The sequence below is a fragment of the Orbicella franksi genome, chromosome 2, assembly GCF_964199315.1.
Source record: "Orbicella franksi chromosome 2, jaOrbFran1.1, whole genome shotgun sequence".
NCBI lineage: Eukaryota > Metazoa > Cnidaria > Anthozoa > Scleractinia > Merulinidae > Orbicella > Orbicella franksi.
This window is the reverse complement of record NC_138146.1, coordinates 18,791,679-18,815,595: the sequence shown is the minus strand read 5'-3', so window position 1 is coordinate 18,815,595 and position 23,917 is coordinate 18,791,679. Positions and strand designations below refer to the sequence as shown.

Below are 23,917 nucleotides of genomic sequence, written 5' to 3'. Positions count from 1 at the left end.
ACTTTACGCTTTGTGAGAGCAGAAAAAAAAGGGAGAACGTTAACTGCAAAAAATATCAATGGATATACTGCATCAATGTTAAGGAGCATTTTGATGTACGTTTCATGATAAAGGCACCCATATTTAGCCGACAGGCGTTCAGTAAGTTCCAGGCTCGCAGCGTTCTTGAGAGTACATATTATCCGTTTTCGAACACTAGCTACGCTCTCATTTTTAGTGATAGTTTTTTACTCTGCAATAGAACTTGGTCTATATTCACTGTATAGAAAGAAGGTGATCGCTGAATTCGAAATAAAAAAATCGTTGGGTCCCGGTACTCGTTTCCGAGAAAAAACGATGATTTGTCTGCCGCTTAGCAAAAGCCACCATTTTGTATATGCTGTGTGTATGCACGCGCTTGTGAGCGCGCGCTAATGACGCGAAAATCGTGCGAAGTAGGGATGCGAAATACAATTCTGAGGAATCACCTTAATAGCCCTTACAGTCCCAGACAAAAGTAGTTGGAACACTTACTGTAAGCTGGATGACGTATCTCCCATTCGCCCCCCCCCCCCCCCCCCCCAATCAATGTTGGCAAATGTGGCGGCTTTTTTATTTTCAAATGAAAGGGGAAAATTGGAGGGGAACAACTTGTTTGCGCTTGTTGTCCTAATATTTTTTCGTCTGGGATTGTAGCCTCCTACGCAGACGCTCGCCACGCAAACTCCCCCCCCCCCCCAACCTCTCCCCCAACAGGAGGCCACGCTGCCTCAGGCCATCTTTCTCTACGTGTACAGTCCACGCTTCGTGTCACAGAGCATGACCAGCAAATGAGAGTCAGTCCGGTTGATGCAAAGTGTAAGGGATGCGCAAATGGTCAACTTTGATTCCCAAACATCAAGGGACTAGACAAGCGAACGATGGATGCTTTAAAGGACCCAGAACTAATAATTGTGAGCTTCTTTTCATGCTTTCAGCCTCGCCAACTGGTGGCCCCTGACCTGTCTCAAGTGTTTATGCCGCATTAAATGGCTTTGAAGCTTCTTTTCTTTTGTGGTGTAGATTTTCAAGAAGATGATTAGGGTACTGTAGCTGCTATTTTTAGATAATTTAAGACAAACTTTGAGCCATCTTGTAGAAGTAAACACAAGTGTTCTTGCACTCGTGAGGAAAACGATCACAACAACGCAGACAGGAAATCAAAAGTTATATTAATCTTATTAAACGGTCCAAGCTTCTCGATTAGTCGATCACAAAGCAAGTCACGTTCCTTGTACATGATTCGCCTTGGACAGACGTCAGAAAACAGTTAAAACAATAGCCGTGTGCGTACGTAACTTGATCGAAAGCGGGGCTAAATCCACCTTTGGTCCACGTAGATGTTTCAGTGTTACTAGTTGAATTGCTTTCAAGAAAAACACTGCTGTAATATTAATAGTGGATATATATAATTTTTACATGGTGCTAATATTATACATGTATTCACAAGGGCTTTACATCAAATCAACGAGATAAATTATTAACTAAAGCTAAACCTGAAATGAATAAACACTTTAAAATATGCCAAAAAAGGATAAGACGACGAGGAAAACAAATATCTATTAAAACTATAAAATGTAATAGCTGTGTCTGAAGACTAAACATGCCCAGGATTTATTTTTTCATCATCAATTAAAAACGATCCCTAATTTAAAACTAAATGGTAGCCGTAAAGAAGTTCTACTGAACCTCTGAGCAGTGGTTATTTTCACGGGACGTTTAGGGCTATTATCTTCGACTGAGTTTAGCTAAAACTACAATTGCAGTACACATAGGGTTGCCTTCTAAAATATAAAAATGTGAGGAAAACTGTTTTTCTAAAGCCGGACAAAACAAACCAAAATAAACGATATGTATTCAGTTCTTCCGCGATTATGTTGCCATAACAAAGATGACAAAGGTAGCAAAATTTAAATACAAACTTATCTTGTCTATCCGTTTGTCTATATTTCCTAACCTTGCTAGATCCTAATCTAGAGACAATTTAATTCCTTAACCAAACAGCAGATTCAACATTGCAGGAAAGAAACCCCCGCTTCAAAGTCTACAAATGAAACTGAAAACAGATATTATATTTATTATTTTGTTTTTTTATATAAATATTTTAACCATATGTACGGTGCCAATAGCTACAATAAAGAAGGCAGTGGTATTTTTTCGCACCTTTGAAAGAAACGTATCGTCGTGCCCTACAAGTATTAGCGCTGGAGCACTACAAAACAATTTCTTCATCGAGCACAATGAGCTAAAACAAATCAAAAGCGCACTTCTCAAAGCACTTCAATCGATTTTAAGCAATAACGAGTTCCATTTACGCACGCCTGGACGCGGTAATTGACTATTGACCAAATGGTGCGTCAGTGTTACACCTGTCTATGGACTCGAATTTTCTTTCTGTGTTTCTTTGGTTGGCATAATCTTTAATTTTACAGTAGCTTAAACACTGACAGCTTTCGTAGAACAACGTCAAAAGAGGCAAAATTCAAGCTTCGCTAATTGCCCATTAGCAATATTTGCCCCGTGAAGTTAAACGGCACACAGCGTTGTTATCAACAATTAACTTTGAATTTCATTCCGTTCGCCTTTTATTTCCAACCGTGAGAATTCAGACGCCTGCGTGCAAAAAATACACGGAAAAAAGTTAGTTCATTATGGACTATAAAATCCGCTAGGCTCACCGCGAAAGAATTCCCTCTTAAGCGGTTCCTTTCATGAGAGCTTAAACGTCATTCACGCTTTCGCCTGCGGCTAGAAACGTCCAATGAAGGACATGCAATAAAACTTGGAACAAAGCCCCTTTGCAAAATTTGGCTTTGTCAGGTGTTGGCAATATTAGAATGGTTTTCTAGTATACCTGAATTTCATGCAACTTTTCGAGTCGAGTTTCACCGGATCGCGGTTTGGGTTAGTTACAGTTTGTTATCTGCGTAGGGATCTTAACACGACATTTCGACCATTAGATCTCCGCCGATATTGACAAGTACTTACGTGACACGGTGACTCAGTTCACTTACAAGGCACCGAGCTCACACAGGAGAGAACGGATCTGGCTAAATTTTAGAAGCTCAGTCGCCAGATTTGTCGCCATGGTCTTTTCAGAATGGCAAAGGAATGGCTTGGTTAAATAGAAATTAACAAGGCACGGGAAGAAAAACTGGAATGGCCATCAAACGTGTCGTACATCTTGTCTGGCTTCACATGACTTTGCTCGTCGGATGCCGATTACAAGGTACAAGTTGCTCCTTGTGGTCATTTTTTAGTCGAGCTTTGTTCATCTACGCTCTTTCTTAAATATCCCAGGACAACCTTTCTAACTATGTACGCCTCTATTGATCACACCTACAGTACTTTGTTATAAAGAGCAGTTGTAAGTTTATTGTAATTTTGACGCTAAACTGATCATTGTGACAAAGCAGTTCTTTACATCTCTAAACAGCAACGGCGGCGGCACCAGGCCATTCAAGTAGCTGCAACGAAGAGCATAGGAGGTGCGTCAGGGATGCCCAATTTCAAAATTGTAAGTTGCGTATGTTTGATGATGCTTTTAATACAACTGAGAGGAAAACGTACACTGCAGCGATAATTAGCTGGCTTGAGAAGTACAGCTGGGTAAAATCATTACGTATACATCAAAAACGATTCGAAGGGTTTCCGGACGGATAGATGATAAGGCTTCCCCAACTTGATATTATTGGTTTACATGGGTGTATTTTAAAACTGACTATCAAAATAAATGGAAAAGAAAGTGGTCTTTCTAAGGTAGACTTAGATCAATTAAATGGAAAACCTTGACGCAGCTGGGTAAAGGCAGCGTGGTGGGGGCATTGTTGACAGTTACAGTTGGGTATGCTAATTGCTGCATGTGATGACAGCGATGTTTTGGAAGAAAATGCCCTTCTCACGACATGCTTTGTATAAAACGTCACTTTTATAGCATTGCGAGTTTGTTTAATGTCAAACTTGCGACGGAGAAATCGCCATTCTAGACATCTCCCCATAGATTATACAGATCAAAGTAAATACGAATTGACGAGAATGGATTAAATTTGCATAGGAGCGTATCAGCGGCATCTACATCAATATAAGGTCACAATCGGAAACTCTTTTATAGAGGGAAAAAGGATTTGGAATACTATGGTACTCATGATTATTCTTTAATAAAATAAATCAACAGCCACGCAGTTGATCCTAAAAATGTCGTCATGCAACAATGTAATTTTAATTCCATTTTTTCTTATTAATTCGACTAAATCCATGGCTCATCAACTTTGTAGCTTTCTAGCGGTTTGCTTACGATTTTAAATATTCAAAAATGGAAATTAGTTAATTTATTAAGGCAGGCAAATGCAATCGTCAAAGTGAAAGCTATTATTACCTCAAATTTCCTGTTTGTTTTAATGCTTGCTGTTTGCGTAATATTTCATTTCATGTCGTGTCGTCTACTTCCTTGACATTGAAAAAATACAGCACAAAACACTCACACAATTCCCGAACCTCTTATTTGAAAACGAGGGAAGATTTTTTTTTACAGTAACAGTGATTTGTGGCCTATTATCTAACCTCTACTGAAAATATCAACCAGGAAAATTTGGATTGGACTAGGAATAACGCCAAAAGGATTTGGAATGTTGTACTAATCCTCAATTGTATATAAACAATACTTCGCCTTGAGCGCGCTTTTCGCGATTTTAGAAACTCGAATCTTGAAGAGAAATAAAGGGTTTCTGAGAAATGCATTAATAAAGAAATATTTCTAACCTCTGTACAGAGTAAGAGTACAACAGAAATCTAACTTTTAGAGGGCCCTGAGGACATGTCTCGTTGTCTATAAATACAGCAAACACAATTAAGTTTGTTGCATTTTGCTGAACATTACAACATAGGGCCCATATGCTGTTCCAGAAAAAATCTACACCCTGCCCACAAACATGGTTGCCACAGACACTCTCTGACTTTTTCCTGATAAGAATGAAATGCCCCAAACCAAATGTATACGAAATGTCAGAAACAGTAGCAGCTTCTGACCTCCCCTTACAGCCCTCCTTTCCACTAACCCATTTATTAAGACTAGGAAGTTTCAACAAATTTTCCTTCTACATTAAAGTGATACTATGATCAAATTTTTTCCCCTTTGATTTTTTAGGTGTATCACAAAGAATTTCATGAAAGAATAAAAACGCCGTTTACCGTTTGCAAATATCTGCATTAGTTCCAGAGATATTTAAGTTTGAAAAATGAGTAAAATATGTAAATGAGATGATTGATGATGTCATACACTCAACCCAATATCAAGTATAAAAATCGAGCTATCTTAGTCAATTTGCAGCGCAGACCATTGAAACTTGGTAGGCTAATAGTTCTACAGGAAACACACCTACGGCTATAAAAAATTGTTTCCATGGTAACTCACTCTTTTCCAGTCCCCACCCACTTGATTTCAATATGTTAGTGATTTTCAGCTCGCAAAACATTAAACAAGGCCACAAACTCGAGCTACGTGTACCAGTAACATATTTATATGCTTCCTGGATCAAGCATATGAGGCACCATTTGCAAATATCAAAATGGAAAGCCAAAGGTGGCCAGAAATGCCTTTGATATAGGGGAGGTGTGGAACCCAGTATGTCGCCATGGTGACCAAACTGTTGAGCTCATATCGTGGAGCACATTCAGTAGAATCTTACTGCAATGAATCAAACATTTCTGACACAAATTGGCTGAGATATCGTTTTTCATCACATTTGACCAAAATTTGGTGGAGTGTATGATGTCATCACTGGGCTAATTTGCATATTTTAAAAACTTGAATATCTCTGGAACAAAAAGAGATATTTGAATATAGTAAACTGCATTTTTCTTCTCACACAGGCTACTTAATTTCGTTTTAAAATGGCTGCGATAGGAAAAATACAATTTTCATCATAGTACCACTTAAAGGAAAAACATTGTTGAGATCACAGTGATGCCAAATGTTTCCTCCAGCCTTCAATGGTAAAAATCAGCCATGTTAAATTTTTAAAATTTTTCCTGATTTTTCTTTAAAATGCCAAAATGCCAATTTGGGTGGCCTTGTGATAGGGGTAACAACAATACAAAACCCTCGTCAGCACAACCAAAAGGTGACCATGGCTGCCTAAGAGAGGTGGTCCATTAAAAAGGACTTTGACTACTGTAGGCCTGCTTAACATCTGGCAACTTAACAGAGGTTTGACTGTTATAATATTGGTTGGGGGAGTAGTGAGGGTTTAACCAATCACAGAGTAGGATATCAATTGTAAAACCAAAGCAAATGTACCAATAACACAACACGTTCTCCCATTGATCAAGTCATTATTTCCCTTTTGCAGGTTCAGATCCCACCTCTGCACCAACAATCTCAAGGGATGACCTAGCTAACATCAGTGTCAAGGTCAATCACACCGCAAAATTTAAGTGTTCACAGACAAAATATGTAGCAAGTATAACTGGACTCCAATTTGACTGGATAAAATGGGACAACACGCCTTTTGTAGTGTCAGAACATGACATTGATTTTGGAAACTTCACTGTTATACTCACAAACTCAAAATACACAATGGAGCCAGGCAAGGAAGAGGAATTAGATTATGTTTCTTACCTTTGGATTCACAATGTCACACAGGATGACATAGGGTTGTACTCTTGTGTTGTATGCAATCAGTATGGAAGAGATTATGGAAATGCCTTTCTTAGTCTGAACACCACTAAAGTTTCAGGTTGGTTGACCATTACATACTCTACCTTTACACATGAATCATACATGAAACACTTGTTGAAAAAGAAGGTGCCTGCAGCTGGATTGCCAACAGGTGATCTTTGGCAACCTGGAAACAATAAAAACTAATCAAAATGACTGTTCCACAAGAAAAAGTGTCAACTGTTTTCTTTCCTGGCCACCTCCTTTACATGTATGTTTGCCAAGGCGGCATTGGGAATTGTGGAAAAACAAAAGCTATGTAGTGTTTCCTGTGGGACAGTAATTAAGTGTTGTGTTGTTTTGTTATCCAAAAGAAATACTCATTGGAAAATCTGAATTTAAGCCCTGAAGGATAGTTGCATGTACTTGGGCATGACTAAAGATTTTTTTCATGTGTAAAAAAGTACCAACATAAAACAGAAAATGACATGAGTAAGAGCTAATGAGAATAATGATCCACCGTGATGAAATTATAAAGCCAGATCAAGCTCAACTATCAACACAGTATCATCAGTCCTCATTGTTCATGTCTGCACAGGCAGCATCAACAGAGTATGACAACATAAATTACTGTGAGTCATTTCTTGAACTGCAGCCCTGAAAGATAACTTAATGTGTAAAAAAACATTGGCATTCTGTCCTGGACATCCTAACTTATACCGATACCTGCAATATATTATATTATTCATACTCCTTAGTGCCTCTTTCACGTGGGAGTCACCCAGGGCTATAACCAAAGCTGAAACCAAGCCCTGTTTAAAATGTAAATATATGCTTGATAATTTTGTTGGGTTTCTCATTAAGAATTTAACTAGACCAATGAATTATCTTCTTTGCAGTCATTCCAACAACAACAACAAGTACCTCAACAACACATTCTACAACAAGTAACATGGGGCAACAGCGAATCAAAGTTATTATAGGCTGCATAGGAGCATTTATTGGTGTTGTTGCAGCTATTATAATCTCCGTCCTTATCTGGAAAAGAAAAGAACTCAAGCATCAGGGATTGCCAAGAATTCTACAGGAATCAAACTCACCAATTGAAGAGCGTGACAGTGCACCTCCTCTTCCAGTGAAGTTTCAAAATGGACACTCACTAAGAGATTCACTTATACCCCTAATACACAAGAGAAACAGTAGTTACAGGTCACAGCTATCATCATCAGCATCTGGTGGAACAATCCTGACATTTGCAGATGGTATGCTTAGTTGTTATCATCATTCAGATTTAAAGGGTACAGGGGTACATGTCAACACTAACAGGCATAGCTTGTCTAGTAACATGAGCTCACAAAGTCTTCTGGATATTTCTGAAAATCATTGAATCATAAATGGACCTTGCAGACTTCTTAATTATCAGTAACAGGGAAACAACCAGAAATTCCCATTAATCTTCATGCAAATTTTCTTTGAAAAATTTGGCTTTTGAAGCCCTCCTTCTTACTATTTCTAGTGACCTCACTTGGAGTAGGTATGGATAAATCCTAGAACACAATCACGTAAAGGCACAGACTACCTGGAAAATTTGTCAGATGCTTTAACGCAGCACAAACAAAAGTCTCATCAGATGTAAGGCACTCAACTAGGAGAGCAATCTGTCTACTATAACTAGGATTAGCTTGGTCAATGCCCGTCTGGGATATGTGGAAGGAAATTATCAATGATACTTTGAGGGCTAAAAAGTTGCTATTGTAAAAACTCCTTACAACATGGAAAAACTCCAAGACACTTTTGCAAAATCATTTTCCACACTCTGACACTACCATGTGTTTACGTTTGCAAAACTAACCATTAAAACCATTCACATGTTCTAAATCATACATTTTACGGCTGTACATTTCAGATATATTTGAAGATCCACTAGATGAGAAATGGGAAGTTCCTAGAGAGTCAATTTTTATAAAAGACTTTGCTGGAGAGGGTGCATTTGGTTATGTTGCTAAAGCAGAAGCTTTTGAGTTGCCAGGCAACATTACTACACCTTGCTCTGTTGCTGTTAAGATGTTGAAAGGTAGTGGACATTTCAAACACTGTGATTTAATCTATTTATCATAAAGCTCATATAATGTTAGAGCTCTGATAGTTATCATGCAAAACTAGAATGGCTTCTTTGTCTCACCACTAAGTTGCAATATTGAATATATTACATTTTGTCATTAAAGTCAAAATCTTACCCTCAGACAGTGATTCAAAAGTTCTCACCTCACTTAGTAAGTAACCTCTGACACCTACCAAAAATGATAAAAAGTTGTTCTCACATGTGCTAAAAGCAAAACAAACAGAATCGATACTGATGCAATATCGCAGAAATTATATAAGTGAAGCATATATTACATTTCAGATATTAGGACATAATATTATTATATTGGAAATTTAATTGTTTTTAAGTGGACTTAACCAGCCTCTAAAAACAAATAGTACAAGTAAGCTATGTGTAATAGTTTGATATCAAGTTCTTGCTCGCATTTCTTACAGAAACTGCTACTGATGCTGAATTATCTGATCTGATATCTGAAATGGAAACCATGAAAGAAATAGGAAGACACAAAAACATTGTGAACTTTCTTGGGGCCTGCACAGTGCAAGGTATAAGGCTAATATTAGATTATTATCAGTAATTCATATGAAAACAAAAAATAAAATCAGTTTAAAGGAGGGTTTAGGGGCTCAGCACATTTGCAAGCTACAATGTTAATCATTTCATTTCATAGTTTATAAAACAATCACAAGCATGCTGATGACTCTTTTTTTTTTATTTGCAATAACACAAGGGATTACAATGCTTACAAACAGTACACTATTTAGACTACTTACAGCACTAGCTCCATTTACATGATATTGCTCTAATTATTTACACTATTTAAATTACAATATCTACACGACTTACAGTACACTACTAACAACTACAGTGATGACAAGGGGCATGCCCCATGCTGATGACTCTTGTGGGAAATTTGGCTTCAAAAATTTATCAGTCAGTAGTGAAAACATGGCAATATAGGTAAGATTTCTCATTGACATTCCTTTGTAGGTTTGGACTCTAAGTACATTTTTGTTTTTTATCAACATGTACATGTATCTTGGTAATCACAGACTATAATTTTTAATTTGTGAAAGCAGAATGATTACCTCTGTCATGGTAATTGCCACACGGTTACACTGAAGCTAGCAGAATTACTGATGTCCAAAATTCACAGAAGATGTCAATGGTTTTATACAGAACATTTTTGAATTCAGTGTTGAACATCAAATTCATTATTTGGCCCAACTGTTTTATTCTGGACAGGACACAGGAGTTATCTATTGGCATCTGATTGGTTTGTAAACAATTGAATTGGGTGAACTACATCACACCATATCTTACACATGCGCTGACTGTGAAACTAGCCCAGTAACATGCACTCGATCACAAACCCAATGGCAGCATGCTTGGTCTTACAACATCTATTTGAATGTCTATTTTTTGTTAATTGGTTTCAGTCTACTTTTTGCAAAATGTCTGTGTTTTTCATAAAAGTAAATTTGAAACAAATAGTCCCATCTTCATCTAATTAAATAGGGGAAAAAAAGGAGCAGGGAAATAAACTATTTACAGTTCAGTCAATCACCTGTTTAAAGCATAATATGTACTGTAATTTTAAATCAAACAGATTAAATATAAATTGAAGCAACTTGCAAATTTTGCACCTTCAGGTCCATTATTTCTGATTGTTGAGTACTGTCCACATGGAAACTTAAGGGACTTTCTACGTGACAGTCGACCTTCTTCGTTGGATCTTGCGGATGAGAAGGCAGCGAGTCAATTAACTTTTAGGGATCTTTTATCAATGGCATACCAAATTACTAGAGGAATGAGTTACTTATCCTCAAAAAAGGTAAATTTCATTTCCAGCTGCTAAGACAAATAACTACATTTTACTAATGTAACCATCTTATGAAACCCATGAAAACTTTCAAAAACTTTATAAAAACTTCACATAAACCATTATGTTTGGATGATTAAGTAACCTACAGTACATAGCAGGTGCTCAGTTAATACTAATAGGGATCATGTTTCAGTAGTGTGTGAAGGCATGCATGTGTGTTGCACCTCTTCAATGCATGCCTTATTATTATTACTCAACGACTCACCGGCAACACACGCTACTATTTATCCAAACTTAGTATTCATGGATAGTTTGAATAGCCTGGGTAGCAGGTACTTGACAGGAGTAACGGAAGATGGTCTAATGTGGATTGGCACTCTATATTACCACAACACCTGCTACACAGGCTTGAGTGATCACATAACAAGTGATATCTTTTTTAATATTCCATAAAAGGCTTTAGCCAATATAATGACTTCATGAATGAATTCATAATTACCTCTCAGTTGCCCCTGTAATTATATCAGTACATTGTCATTATGCCAAATTAACATCTATATAAGCCATAATATTCTCCAAGCTCTCACTAAAAGTTAGCAGGGAGTGTTATATTTTGATATTGGAAGTTGAAAATAATTTTTCTGACTTCAATTCAATTTGTTTCCCTCACAACTTGCTAGTGTATTCATAGAGACCTGGCAGCCAGGAATGTTTTAATTGCCGAGGACTTTGTAATAAAAATAGCAGATTTTGGATTAGCAAGAAATCTTGGCAATACAGACTATTACAGAAGAACAACTCATGTAAGTGTTATTAACAGATATAAAAAAGTTAATTATTTAATAATTTCTCTTCATCTGTTCCCATTCAAGCACATTTTATAATTTATTATTACATCAAAAATTAAATATTCCCAAAGAAAGACAAATACAATCTGCCCAGGCATATGCATGCACATTGAAGCAGCAAAATAATGATGTCAGTGGAGAATTTCTGGTGCTCTACTGCAGTTAGCCATAACAAATGCAAACTGTGACTTTCATGTGACTTGTGTGACTGTTTTTACAGACGTGTGCTACAGTATAAGATAGTTTGCTTGACGATTCTATGAGCTTCTTGCTTCTAGTATAACTGACAAAGATTTCTTTCATGTGAACATAGTGTGAATAAGTATAGACATGGAGATCACACTATTAGAAAAGGAATAAATAATTGTCATAAGATCTTTCTCTCCCTAAAACACACAAACATCCTTATCAATATACTCAGGAGGCTATTGGAACTGTGCATGATTTCTAGTAATACATGGGAAATATCTTCCTAACATGCTCTTTACTTTAGGGACGTCTTCCAGTAAAGTGGCTTGCAATAGAGGCCTTGTTTGACCAGCAGTACACAGTAAAGACTGATGTGTAAGTCACCATCATAGCTTTACTATAATCTATGCTTTGGTCTAGAGAATATTAAGTTTTATTACAAGTGTGCTGCTGTCTTAGTCCAAAAACATTTGCCTGCATATACACTTGTATATGTAAACCAGCTCTTATTCTGAATTATTAAATTAATATCATGGGTGACAAACTATTCCTTAATTTTGGCACAAAATTTCAGCATTAATTTATAATTTCACATATGAAATTACAAAATTGCCAAGGCAATGTTTTATATGAAAAAATTTTCTCAATACATTAAATAAACAAGGCAAAAACACATGATTGCAAGCTCAATTTGTCTCCCATGATATTACATGTAAAAGGTAATCAATGGTATACTCATGAAATAAGCTAGGAAATACTAATAATTATAAGAAGTTTGACAAAACCATTTTCACTTGTCACCATTTGATTACCCATACTTATTTACCTTTTACAAGATAAACTAGCAAATGGTAATTAAGGCTAATCTGCCTCTATCTGTACTTTAGGTGGTCATTCGGAATTCTGTTGTGGGAGATTTTCACACTTGGTAGGTTGAATAGATCCTGATCCACATCTGATTGTCTCCAATGCTTATTTGATGTTTTTTTATATTTTCTTTGTAATTCAATATTAAGACAATGGTTAATAACAAGCCTAAATTCATTGTCCAGTCATTAGAATGGAGAAGTGTACAGAAAGGTACCAATTATCCGCATCCAAGTGCTTTATGCATTTTTCAAGTATCCTTAGACACGCACTTATGTTACTCAAAAATCCACAAGGATCCAGGTTAGGGGTGGACCATTTGACTATTGAAGAGGGGGTGGATGATTTTGAAAAGCAAATACTCTGCATGCATACTTATACCAAAAAAAAACAAAATGCACACAACCACTGCCAAAAAAAATTCATGCAAGTTCAGTGAGCTGAAAAAAAGAATGTCACACAGAGAAAAGATATCTTGCGTACACACATCCCGAGGAAAATTCCTAGTGGATGAAAGGGTAAAAACATTCATGCATATAGATGTACCAAGTGCCCCCTTCCCCCCCCCCCCCCCCCGCCCAAATGGAGCTGGAGCTACAGCTGTATACAGTGGAACCCCAGCGGTCACCTCGTTAATACATTCCCTTCATTATTACAGCCACTTTCTTTGTCCCATGAAACACTTATAGATTTTCTTATGGGAAAACCCTGTCAATTCGGCTACCCTGTTAAGGCCACATTCTGAAATCCCAACCTCTATAATCCTTTATAATTTTACCCTGATTATATAGCCATTCAAACCAGTTGTGTTCGTATTTCCATTGTTAATACTGTATGCACATGTAGTGATTGAAGTTTCATTTTATTTAAATTACGTCTGCATTCCGGCTGCTCATAAAACAGTTGTTTAGAAGTGCAATCATGATATATATCAGGCCAGACATAAAATTTGACCCTGCCCCATTAATATGGTTGCCCCATTGATACAGCCAAATTTCCACGGTCCATTGGTGACCATATCAATGGGGTTCTACTGTAGTAAACTCAGCAAACAAATCATAGCATGCAAAGTTTGCTGAACATTTTTAAAATGATTATTTTTTTAAAATATATATATATTTATTACTATACCTAATTGATTCTTAACCCTTTTCTACTCTCTTACAGGTGGTACACCTTATCCTGGAATTCCCATGGAAAGATTATTTACAATACTTAAAAATGGATACCGAATGGAATGCCCTATAAACTGTCCCCCTAAAATGTGAGTGGAATGTTAAGACAGTTAAATTAATTCCGGAAAATCTCAAGTATTCTTGAATATTAGCATTTTTCATGCAAAACTTACTACTTGTGATGGTTGAGAAACTGCTTCTTACACCTTACCGCAGCTTACATGTAAATCAGTTCATAACAAGTTTTGATGCAATAAATATGGGAAATGATGTGTTATAGTTATGTCCAAAAGAAAAGTCCCAGCTTAAATATGTAAAGAGAATGACAGTAATATGCTGAAAAATTATTTTCTACTTTACTGGTTTCAGCTATGAAATAATGCTGAAATGTTGGGGTGACACCGCCAAAATCCGTCCTTCATTTTCTGAGCTCTGTGAACAGCTAGATGAGATACTTTCAACAGAAGCAGCTCAGGTATGATTTTTTAATAAAACAAATATATGGAAAGACTTCAGCCAGGGCAACTGGAGAGTTTTCAACTAATCACAATATAAGTTTGGACAATAAGAATCTGAGTTTGTTTGTGATCTCACCAATCATGTTGGAGTAGTAATGTAGAGTAGCTGTGTTGTATTCTAAGTTTTGTGAGTAGATTTATTGTAATGTAAGGTATGTAACTGGCTGTATTGTCTGCAAATAAAAGCTTATTATTTTTAAAAAATCCACGGCTAACAATTGCTCCACTTGAACATGATTGGTGAGATCAATGTGCCCAAGTATTACAAACAAATTTCATGGAAGTTCACTTTGTTCTCACATGGAAACAAAAATAAAAAGTTTGTTGATAGAAGGTCCTTAAAAAAAATCCACTTTCCAACCAGCCCCTTTCCCTCTTCTTGGCTACTCAATATACTTGGTATCTTTAAATCTAAGATATATACATCGAAAAAAAACCACTGAGAAGATACAAAATTTTTATCTACAGGAATACGTTGAGATCTTATCAAAGTCAGTTGACTGTCTGGCAGATGTTGACATGGAGTCTGACAAAACCACTGAAAGTGGAAGCAATCCAGAACAAGCAAAATCAAATCTGCAGCCCATCAACTAGGTCCTAATCAAATGCATAGGGTTTGTCTTGGGAAATCCTAGCTTCTATCTCTCAGTCATGGGAACCAGGACCCAGAACTTCCAAACATGAGCCAGCTAGTGTTTAATCACACACTAAGATCAGTCAGAGGAGGAAGTTGCCCTTCTGGGCCAGCCCACAAGCAAAAGACCAGCACTGATATAGCATCAGTCCAGAGAGTATGTTTGGAAGACTCTTTGGGTTGATTTTCCTGTACAACACAAATTACATATATCAACTCAAGTCAACATACATGTATTTATCCACCAAAGGGATGGACAAAAGAACCAATTTATCCAGGTGTGCAACCATATTAAGAAGCCTCCCTTAACAAATGTCACCAACTCATACTGAAGCAATGTGTAGTGCCTTAAATTAACTTCAGTTTAAACTAAAGGAACCTAAAGCTCGCCCAAATTATCAATGTCTCATTCTTAAATCAATCATCTATAGGCGAATCTTTGCTGACATCATTGTTTACATTTTTCCTCATTAACATACGACTTTGCACATAGAAGGCATCATGCTAGACATGATTTTACTAGGAAAACGTAAAGAGCTTGTGAAACTTAGTAAGTGGTGAAATTTTTGGCTCTTTGGGTGTAATATTTGAGGACAAATTGGCTTTCAAAAACATCAAAATTTCTGTGTGGCAAAAGCACTAATGAGCTCACAAATTCTTTGTAAAATTTTGAGCTTTCAAACCCCTGTTGCACAAAAAGTATTCAATGCATACATTGCGCTCAAAAACATCAAAATTTCTGTGTGGCAAAAGCGCTAATGAGCTCACAAATTCTTTGTAAAATTTTGAGCTTTCAAACCCCCGTTGCACAAAAAGTATTCAATACATACATCGCACTCAAATTCCTTGGGACAGTTAATCGTGCTGCGCCCTTTCAATATTCAGTATTAATCTCTTTGTAGCTCCATCAGAAACTGTATTGCTTATGATAATGAGGCAAATATTGTAAACAAACATTCTCCCATTGTCTGTTTCAAATGTGCAAACAAAATCTTAATGACTTTTAATATAAAGTACATTAATTTAAAGAAAACTAAATTATTTTCTTACAGGGTACAATAAGTGCACAATCTCTAAAGTAACAATTGCGTGAGATAACCACTGCTGCTGCAAAGTGAAGTTAAATTCTTTTTTTTTTTTTGAGTGTGTTATTGTGTACTAAGAGGGCACACATAAGACACCTTTAACTTAAGCTTTCCATCAGGTCAAAAAAAACTATCCATAATAAGTACAGATGTAGGTGTCCAAATTAAGCTGGTGTTGACAGAGCAGTGTTCCAATTTCCACTTTTAGTAATTCTAGCTCTAGATACTGCTCTTCTCAACATTATTTTGGTTTGAAAATCCTTAACATGAGGAAACGTGTGTGTTCAGAAAATATATTTTACAGGTCAGTATTTGTACAAGCTATAGCCATTACCTACTAACCCAGAGGCCTATTGGTCTTATTGCATCTGTCGGCTAAAAAAGATTTTACATGCCTAGCTACCAGAAAAGATCTCTTGATGTACAGGACCAGATGGTGCAGTAAGTATCCTGCTGTTTTTTGTTATAGCGTGACCTGTAAGACATGGCTGCAGTGATAACTTATATTCTATCAGTCTGGCTACCACAAACAATCTTCCTCAAACAGTCAAAAGACAAGACACTACAGTTGACAATGCTTAAATGGCTATTTAGAGTTTTTCACTTATCATTTTTAAAATGGTAAATCAGATTTAGCTACTGGTATAAATAATTATTTATAATCCAGATCATTTAAAAAATACCTGTCAAAAAAATTAATTAAACCTGTGTACATGCATTAATGGTCATTGTAGAAAGGAAGGTTTCAATGAGAGTCAATCCATTTAATTAAGGTGTTAACAACATTTTTTTAAAAAATTTATATGAAAGATGAATTGATATTGTTAGTGTTATCCAGCTCAACTTAGTAAATCCAGCTCCAACTTAGTAAAGTACAAGAAAGGTGTGAAAGATGTAAAGTAAAGAACAAAATAATCACTAATCACAGTAAAATGTTCCGTCTTGTCTTTATGACTGCACATAGCAAAAGCAAGATATTTCCAGAAAAGAATTAGGAACTAAAAAAAAAAATCCTTATTCAGTCTTAAATGGTTAAATGTTCAGTACTGCTGGAAAGTTATTCCTCCCTCGTGTCTTGACCCCCCCCCCCCCCCCCCCAGAGGCTTCCCACTCTTGATTATACACTGAACCACCAGTTTAACATTGAAGCTTAATTTGCTCAGAGAATGCCCTGTTAGTCAAGGAGAAGTTCAGGCAATGTCGACATTGTGATTAGTGAAATAACCAAGCAGGACCTTTCAGGTTTTTTTTCTAATGTTTGTTTTCAGGAGCTAAGTATCCATCTTAGAGGGCATCAACGTAACTTGACACAACAGGAAATCTTGAAAGAATGAGTCAAAGTTGAAGTTAATTCTTTTTTTCCAAGAAATGGCAAGTTTGTTTGACTATCTGGTAATAAGATGAAGCCAGGAAAGTTTGTTGTATGTCAAGGCTCCAATGCAGTTTTTAAACACAGCCTTAAAGCAGAAATTGTTTCTCCAAGAGTATTACTAACCATCCATAATGTTCATTCTGAGCCAAAGTATTATTTATCAAAGGGAAATCTTACCTGTTTGCTGACTGTTTCAAAGTGTCTGTCTGTTACCTATTGAAGTTTTAGACTAGAGTTTTCCATTCTTGAGAGGTTTATGTGTATATTTTTTTATTTTTGGTATAAATCTACTAAGTGTTCTATCACAAATACCGTTCTGCTTTTGGCTACGCTACTCACTATATATTGTTGTACAGAGAAAGTGAGTAGCCTAGCAATGTGTGGTTGTTAACAAAATGGTGGCTGTTTCTTAGCATTTTCAAAGTTAACATTTCTGCCAAGAGGATTGTTGTTCAAGTTGTGAATGTTTTAGAGTAGGTTTATACTGTAAAAACAATTAGATAATTTGCTCTTGATATCTATGCATAATAGTTGACTCAGGCTACACCCTCATCAACTATCATGTGATAGAAATTTGTATGTATATAGTTTTTCTTCTTAATAATTATCATGTATTTTGTTTTATTCTTGTAAAAAGTATTTATTTTATTTTACTCTTTTATGTGTCTCCTACTAGTAGAACGATCATTCGTTTTACTAGTTACTTGACACAGAAATAAACTTATTATTACAGTTTACTTTTGTTAACACATACACTACAAATGTACAGGTTTAGGTAACAAATTATAATAAGATAAATGTATGATAAAAATCTTGAGTTGTTCTTTTCTCAACTGTGACATGAATGTTAAGAAATAAATACCATTTGTTCTGTACATTAACATGAAACAATCTTTGCAAGAAACAAATGCTATACCATAGAACTTTTAGGGTTTGAAAAAGGTGAAGGAGTGTGGGTAGCATGGTGGCCTAAGGGTTAGTACACTGGCCTCCAGATCAAGCAGTCTGGTTTCAAGCCCTAGCCAGGGTCACTGTGTTGTGTGATTGGGCGAGACAATTAATTACTCTCACAACGCCTGTCTCCACCCAGGAGTATGGGTACTAGCAAACGAAATTCTGGGGGGTAATCATGTGATGGACTAGCATCCCATCCAGGAGGAAGTGTAGAAATACTCCTCTTTGCTTTATGCCTTGGAAGCTGGAGGCAATTGCTGGCCTAATGGGACAAAAGGTTCGAACAAAGATTTAACCTAACGAAGAGGGTGCCGTGCAGGAGTTCACAACTTGGACAAATCAAAGTGGCTATGAGACACTCAACTGTCTGTAAACAGGGGCAATTTTGATGCCACTGACTTGAGGTTTTAATCTGTGGGCTAAGTTATGGACTGGCATTGTTAGGAAATAGTGCAAAATGCAATGGTAAGAGAATACTGGAGGAGATGCGACACCGTTGGAAACATTCATGAAGTTATAGGTTATCCTTGTCTGACATACCAAGACCATATAAAGAAAGTGCTTGCCGCTTCTTGTCCGATCACCAAAGCAAGTAATAATTCTCATTTTCATTCTTAATCTTTTCATTCTTTATTTTCCAAGCCTGTATCAGTGAATTTTTTTCTTTTTTTGTTACCTTTTGAGATATCTTAGAAATTAAACAAATTGTATCCAATGTAGAGTCCCTATACCACAAGAACAGCACTGCATCTCATCTGCTCAACAAAGTTAAACCCTGTTCAGTGGGGTTCCTACTTGGCTGGGTGACCAAATACAAATACCCCTTGTTGTAATAACTTCTTTAATTTCTTTTTTTTTTTTTCTTCCCTTTCCAAGGCGATATTAAAGACTGCAGGACTCCCAACCTTGTGTAATTTCCTTTCTTCTATTTATCAACTATTTGTTTATATCATTTTGCCATGTCCATATTTAGGTGTATTTTTTACCATACCGTATAAATAATAGCGAAACATGTCATTAAAATTCTCCTCAATTCTCTTGTCTGTGGATCGTCTAAAACTTTTAATCACAGCTTGAATCATTCGAATATTCATCCAGCTCATCAATTTAGTGACGTTCAATATCTTCTTTCTATCTTCTTTCTATCTTTCTATCTTCTTTCAATATCTTTAGGGAAATGAGCTATTTATACAATTACATACTTGTATGGCTTCTACACATAAAAGCATTCATGCGAAAATCTATTTGATGTAGTTCATTTGTGCGGTAACATGAGTACTTGTGTCAGAAATTCAAAGAATAACTAACTTGACACAGTACAAGCAACTGTGAAACAGCCTTAGACGGCAGATGTTCGAAAACTGGGGGGACTCCTACATCTCAGGTACAAATCAAAGATTCTGGTCCCACTTAGGGCATTGATGACAAAACATCACCAAGTATCCTTTAGGGTGCTCTCGAAGAAATAAAGATAAAAGAAATGCTCTCATTAAATTTCTGTTTCAATTTTAGGCGTGATTTCTGCTCGCAAGTACCCGAATCGGTTCTGCTAGTGCACGTTGGATCCTTTCTTGAACAGTGTCTCGTAATCAAACCTATTCCTTTTTAAGTGATATCTTTTAGGGGTCTAATGAAGCTCAAGCAACTACCACATTAGGCTCCTTTAGGGGTTAAATTCCAATTTTCCAACAAGCATCCCTGACCTTTTCATATGGGGGTTCCCTCCCGGGATTCCAAATGTCTAACAAGAAGCAACCCAGTAATGGAGTGAAGGGGTGAAATTGCTCCACCACTACAACAAGTTAAAAAGGGAGCACTTGGGAAGGATATCATAGCCAGGAGATGTAAATTAAAGATAGCACTAAGCAGGATTTCCAGAAGGTGAAAATTGGGAGAGGAAAGCAAATGATTCAATATAAATTAATGTTGTAGCTAGGACCTACAATAATTGTAGGAGTCGGGAGAGAAGCATACAGGTAGAAGCAGAGGAGAATACAGGAGGCCAAACCTTGAAAACCCCTGTAGTCTTCCTTCACACCTCCCCACCCCCCCCCCCCGCTCCCCCCTCATGAACAAATGTACCTGGGATTTCACCTGATGCAGTATAAATCCATTTGACTGTCAGAACTGTTACAACTTTGCCAGAATGTACCTTGGACAAGACCTGCAAATGTGGAATTTAATAACTGCTTATGTGCTTCTTAACAGAAAAATAGCGACAAAGTGTCATCAATTACAATACCAATGGTAACGAATGATACTGTGAATAAATCGTCCCTCTCCTACCTCTCAAATCCACGTAAACGTAAGCATAAACTTATCCAAGCTTGAGCTTATATAAGCTTATTGCTGAGAACCTTGACAACCTTGGAACAGTTTCAACCGAACCGAGTCGTCATTCGTCACTCCAGTGGATCAGTAGATAGTTGCTTCAGTCAAATCGCATTATGAACGACAGAATAATCCAACAGATAACACTGTTATACCCCGACAGAAGAAAAGACTATCAACAGAATTTGACAGCATTTAAATTTGCAAAACAACAATCATCGATCCGCGGCGAGCCGCCATCTTCCCGCCGTTTTCTGCGATCTAATGCCCAGGCTTCATTGACTACGGAAATAGAGTTGTTCTGGGAACATGGGAACAAGTTGTGTGTGTGTCATGTAGGATTCTTTGGTACAAAAGCGAGTTTTATAGCGAGTCTTATAGCGAGTTTAATATGCTGACTGTGAGAGAGGGGACTGAAGAGGTTAGCTGTAAAATCATCACAACGTCACGTGAAATCGAAAAAGGCACATGGAGAAAATAACCTAGTCTTGTTTTTATCTTTATCTTGTATTTTTATCTTGTATCATGTTAGCACTTTCTAGTCTTTCTAGAGTATCGTTGAGGTTTTGTAAAATAACTGAGCTACTACGCGCGCTCTCATTGGTCGATAGGTTTGTTTAGATGAGAGTATGTAAACACAGTTGTGACGTTTTAGATTCGCGCGAAAAAAACCCTTTTCATTGTCACCTTCGCTCATTTGCATTTAGCCTGCGAACAGGCTCCAGGTGTGCCCGATTTAACGAAGCGCCCGATCTCTTCCCTCTCCGAATTCTTCTGTTTCGCGCTCGCCGAATTTTTTTTCCGTCCTCGCCGGGAGCCTGGTCGCAGGCTAATTTGCATTACAATAAAATCTAGTAGGTATGTGAGGAAATTTCAGGCTATTTTGTAGTTTTAGCCCGAAATTGCCTCGCATCCACGTTGGATTACATTGTAATGCAAATGAGAAGAATTAACCGTGAGAAGTGCTATTCGCGCGTATTTTCCTGTTTTCATCTTTTTCATCTTTCATCTTTTTCCATGTTTACATAGCCTCATCTAAACACTCGGGGGGCTGGGAGAATTCTCGAAAGTTTTGCAAACCCTCAACTACTTCTCGGGTTTGCATAACTGTCTCGAATTCTCCCAACCCTCCTACTGCTTAGATGAGGCTATGTAAACACGGAAAATAAAAGTGCTCTATTGCTTAAACATATAAAGTATGCCCTACAACATTCTTGTATCTTTCGTGTCAGTAGTTTCGCGCCGGATACGCCTACAGGAGTAGGGGCCACGAGGGGTGGGGTTTGGTGCAGGGTGAGGGTGGATCAGGTATCGGCTGTTCTGTCAGTTGTGCCCTTATATTAAGGAGAATTCACAAAAAAATGTTGGAGAGGGGACTGATGAGAAACTACTCTGCAGTAAAAGTTTTTCAAGACCCTTCTTGTCCAATGGCAAAATAGTCGAGATCACTCTGCATTAACCTCTGGTGTTTTGGTACTATCCCTCCCCTCTTCCCCCAATCGATTACAAATAAATTTAAAGTCAATCAATCAAAGCTACAAGACAAACTTGTGTAATTGGGCTTACCTCGCCTTTTAAAATCGCTATCCAGTGGATAACAGTTGAAAACAAAAACCGCTCTATCCACTGGATAGAGATAACGTTGAATTAACAACCGTGGGGTCTGAAAAATAGCCAATAGACTGTGGACAGGCTCCGGCTGAAAGGGTCTGACCACGCGGCTGAAAACGCCTGGAGGGCACGGGCTGCGAGTGAGGTGTCCCCTCTTCTTTTGATACCAGTACTTCTTCCGGATCTGGTGAATGGAACTTTTTTTCTACTTCAGATTCTTCTACGCTGATTTTATTCGGAGCAATGATCCTCAACACTCGTCATTGGAGTAAATGTATGGAGTAAATGTAATGAATCCATCGAATTTCCTTCTTTGTCATCACTTTGCTCGAGTCCTCTGAATCTTCAATTTGTTTCTCTTCCACTCCTGTTTCTGTTGTTACTCTGCAATAATAGCGAGTTTATAGCCGACTTTGTAGACAGCAGCACTTCGTCACTCGGCTTTGACATGTTCACTTTGCGACTGACCGGCGATAGTGCATGTACTTGTCCAGTTCTTTCAACTTTTCTGATTCCTCAATTTTTTGGCCTCTCATTTCACTCACGGACTCACAGAACTTTACTGAACTCTTTCAGCTATTCGGCAGTGCTCTGCATGAGTCTTCCAGTAACTTAGCTTCGCAGATACGCACAACTTTTCTCTAAATTCTTCCCGTTTGAATTTGTTGGAGCTGTGCAGGTTACTTTTTGAGAGAGCTATTTTCATTTGTGTTTGGACAACTAAATACATCAAGGCAATTGCCTTGCCCTTCTTATCTAGAAAAGGCAATAGTATGCTATGATCCATCACAGGTCCTGGACACTCTGTGTTTTGATAGTAATTATAATTTATCACATAAGCCAAAAAGGACGCTGAAAAAGCTCTTGAAAGTTTCAAATCTGAGTTGCGTTTATGTCAAGAAAACGTTTCTGACATACAGAGAGAGGACTACACCCGAAATGACTGAGCAAGTTCAGTTGTTGGCAAGCTGTCCGTTGCTTCTTTTTATTTCAAGTACCCCTTGACAGGGGTCAATTAAATTTTTTGATTGCCCTCTCCCCCCCTCCCCCTCCCCACCCTCCTTGATCCTCCTTTTCTCATAAATACCCCTCTCACTTGCGACTCAAGCATAAGTATAAAAGAACCTTATGCGCTAGTGGGGACGGCCAGAGATAAGCATAGGCATAAAGCCCGATCGTCACTTGCGACGCAAGCAGAAGCAGAAGCATAAGCATTAGCATAAGAAGAAAGCTTAATATATGCTCATGTTTATGTCGCAGCCGTTCCACTAGCGCATAAGCTTCTTATGTATTGATCGGCTTATACTTGCGTCGCAAGTGAGGACCGGACGCGCCATACGTACTAGAGGTTTAGGGCTAAGCCTGAAACGGACAAAACGTTGGTTTTATGGTTCTGACTCAATTTCCAAGAATTTTAATTAGTACTTCATATATATTGCACATTTCAATTCTTATCTCTTTATCTGAAGGTGGTCAGTAAAGAGTACTTTCGGGATTCGTGAATGGCCTAAGTTTTTCCCCTGATATAGGTGAAACGGCCAATTTCCTCCCTCGTGAATCCCGGCTATCGTCAGTAGCCGTGAACTGTGATTTCCAAAACAGTTTTCTGTGAAATAGGAATAAACATTATAAAAATAGTAGTTAACTTTAAGTTTCAAAATTATACAATGTAACTAGACCCTTTATCTAATTCCGAGGATTTTATTTCCAGTTGCTTATTTGTCTTCCACT

The 23,917-nt window shown here is 37.4% G+C and overlaps 1 protein-coding gene and 1 long non-coding RNA gene across 2 annotated transcripts; one reads left to right on the top strand and one right to left on the bottom strand.

Annotated features, from left to right (window-relative positions):
• The first annotated feature begins 720 nt into the window (after positions 1-720).
• Positions 721-17,010, top strand: LOC145478457 (fibroblast growth factor receptor 1-like). The gene is made up of 14 exons (XM_081456496.1): positions 721-3,247; positions 3,455-3,535; positions 6,366-6,752; positions 7,573-7,935; positions 8,580-8,747; positions 9,212-9,322; positions 10,430-10,611; positions 11,283-11,405; positions 11,944-12,014; positions 12,527-12,567; positions 13,674-13,770; positions 14,051-14,156; positions 14,668-14,827; positions 14,871-17,010. Exons 1-13 carry the CDS (start codon positions 3,178-3,180, stop codon positions 14,791-14,793), a joined length of 1,926 nt encoding a protein of 641 aa, XP_081312622.1. The 5' UTR covers positions 721-3,177; the 3' UTR covers positions 14,794-14,827; positions 14,871-17,010.
• LOC145478470 (uncharacterized) lies at positions 8,757-22,714 on the bottom strand. Its single transcript, XR_014048266.1, has 3 exons — positions 20,531-22,714; positions 20,327-20,408; positions 8,757-8,964 (listed from the first exon to the last, which is right to left on the bottom strand). It is a non-coding gene; the product is annotated as an uncharacterized LOC145478470 (long non-coding RNA).
• Between the last annotated feature and the right edge of the window lie 1,203 nt (positions 22,715-23,917).

What these genes read in the sequence shown, in the direction of transcription:
- LOC145478457 (XM_081456496.1), top strand. Translation starts at nt 3,178, where the DNA reads ATGGCCATCAAACGTGTCGTACATCTTGTCTGGCTTCACATGACTTTG. An exon ending in TGCTGTTAAGATGTTGAAAG is followed by an intron (nt 8,748 to 9,211) that starts GTAGTGGACATT and finishes CATTTCTTACAG; the next exon opens with AAACTGCTACTGATGCTGAA. An exon ending in GTTACTTATCCTCAAAAAAG is followed by an intron (nt 10,612 to 11,282) that starts GTAAATTTCATT and finishes ACAACTTGCTAG; the next exon opens with TGTATTCATAGAGACCTGGC.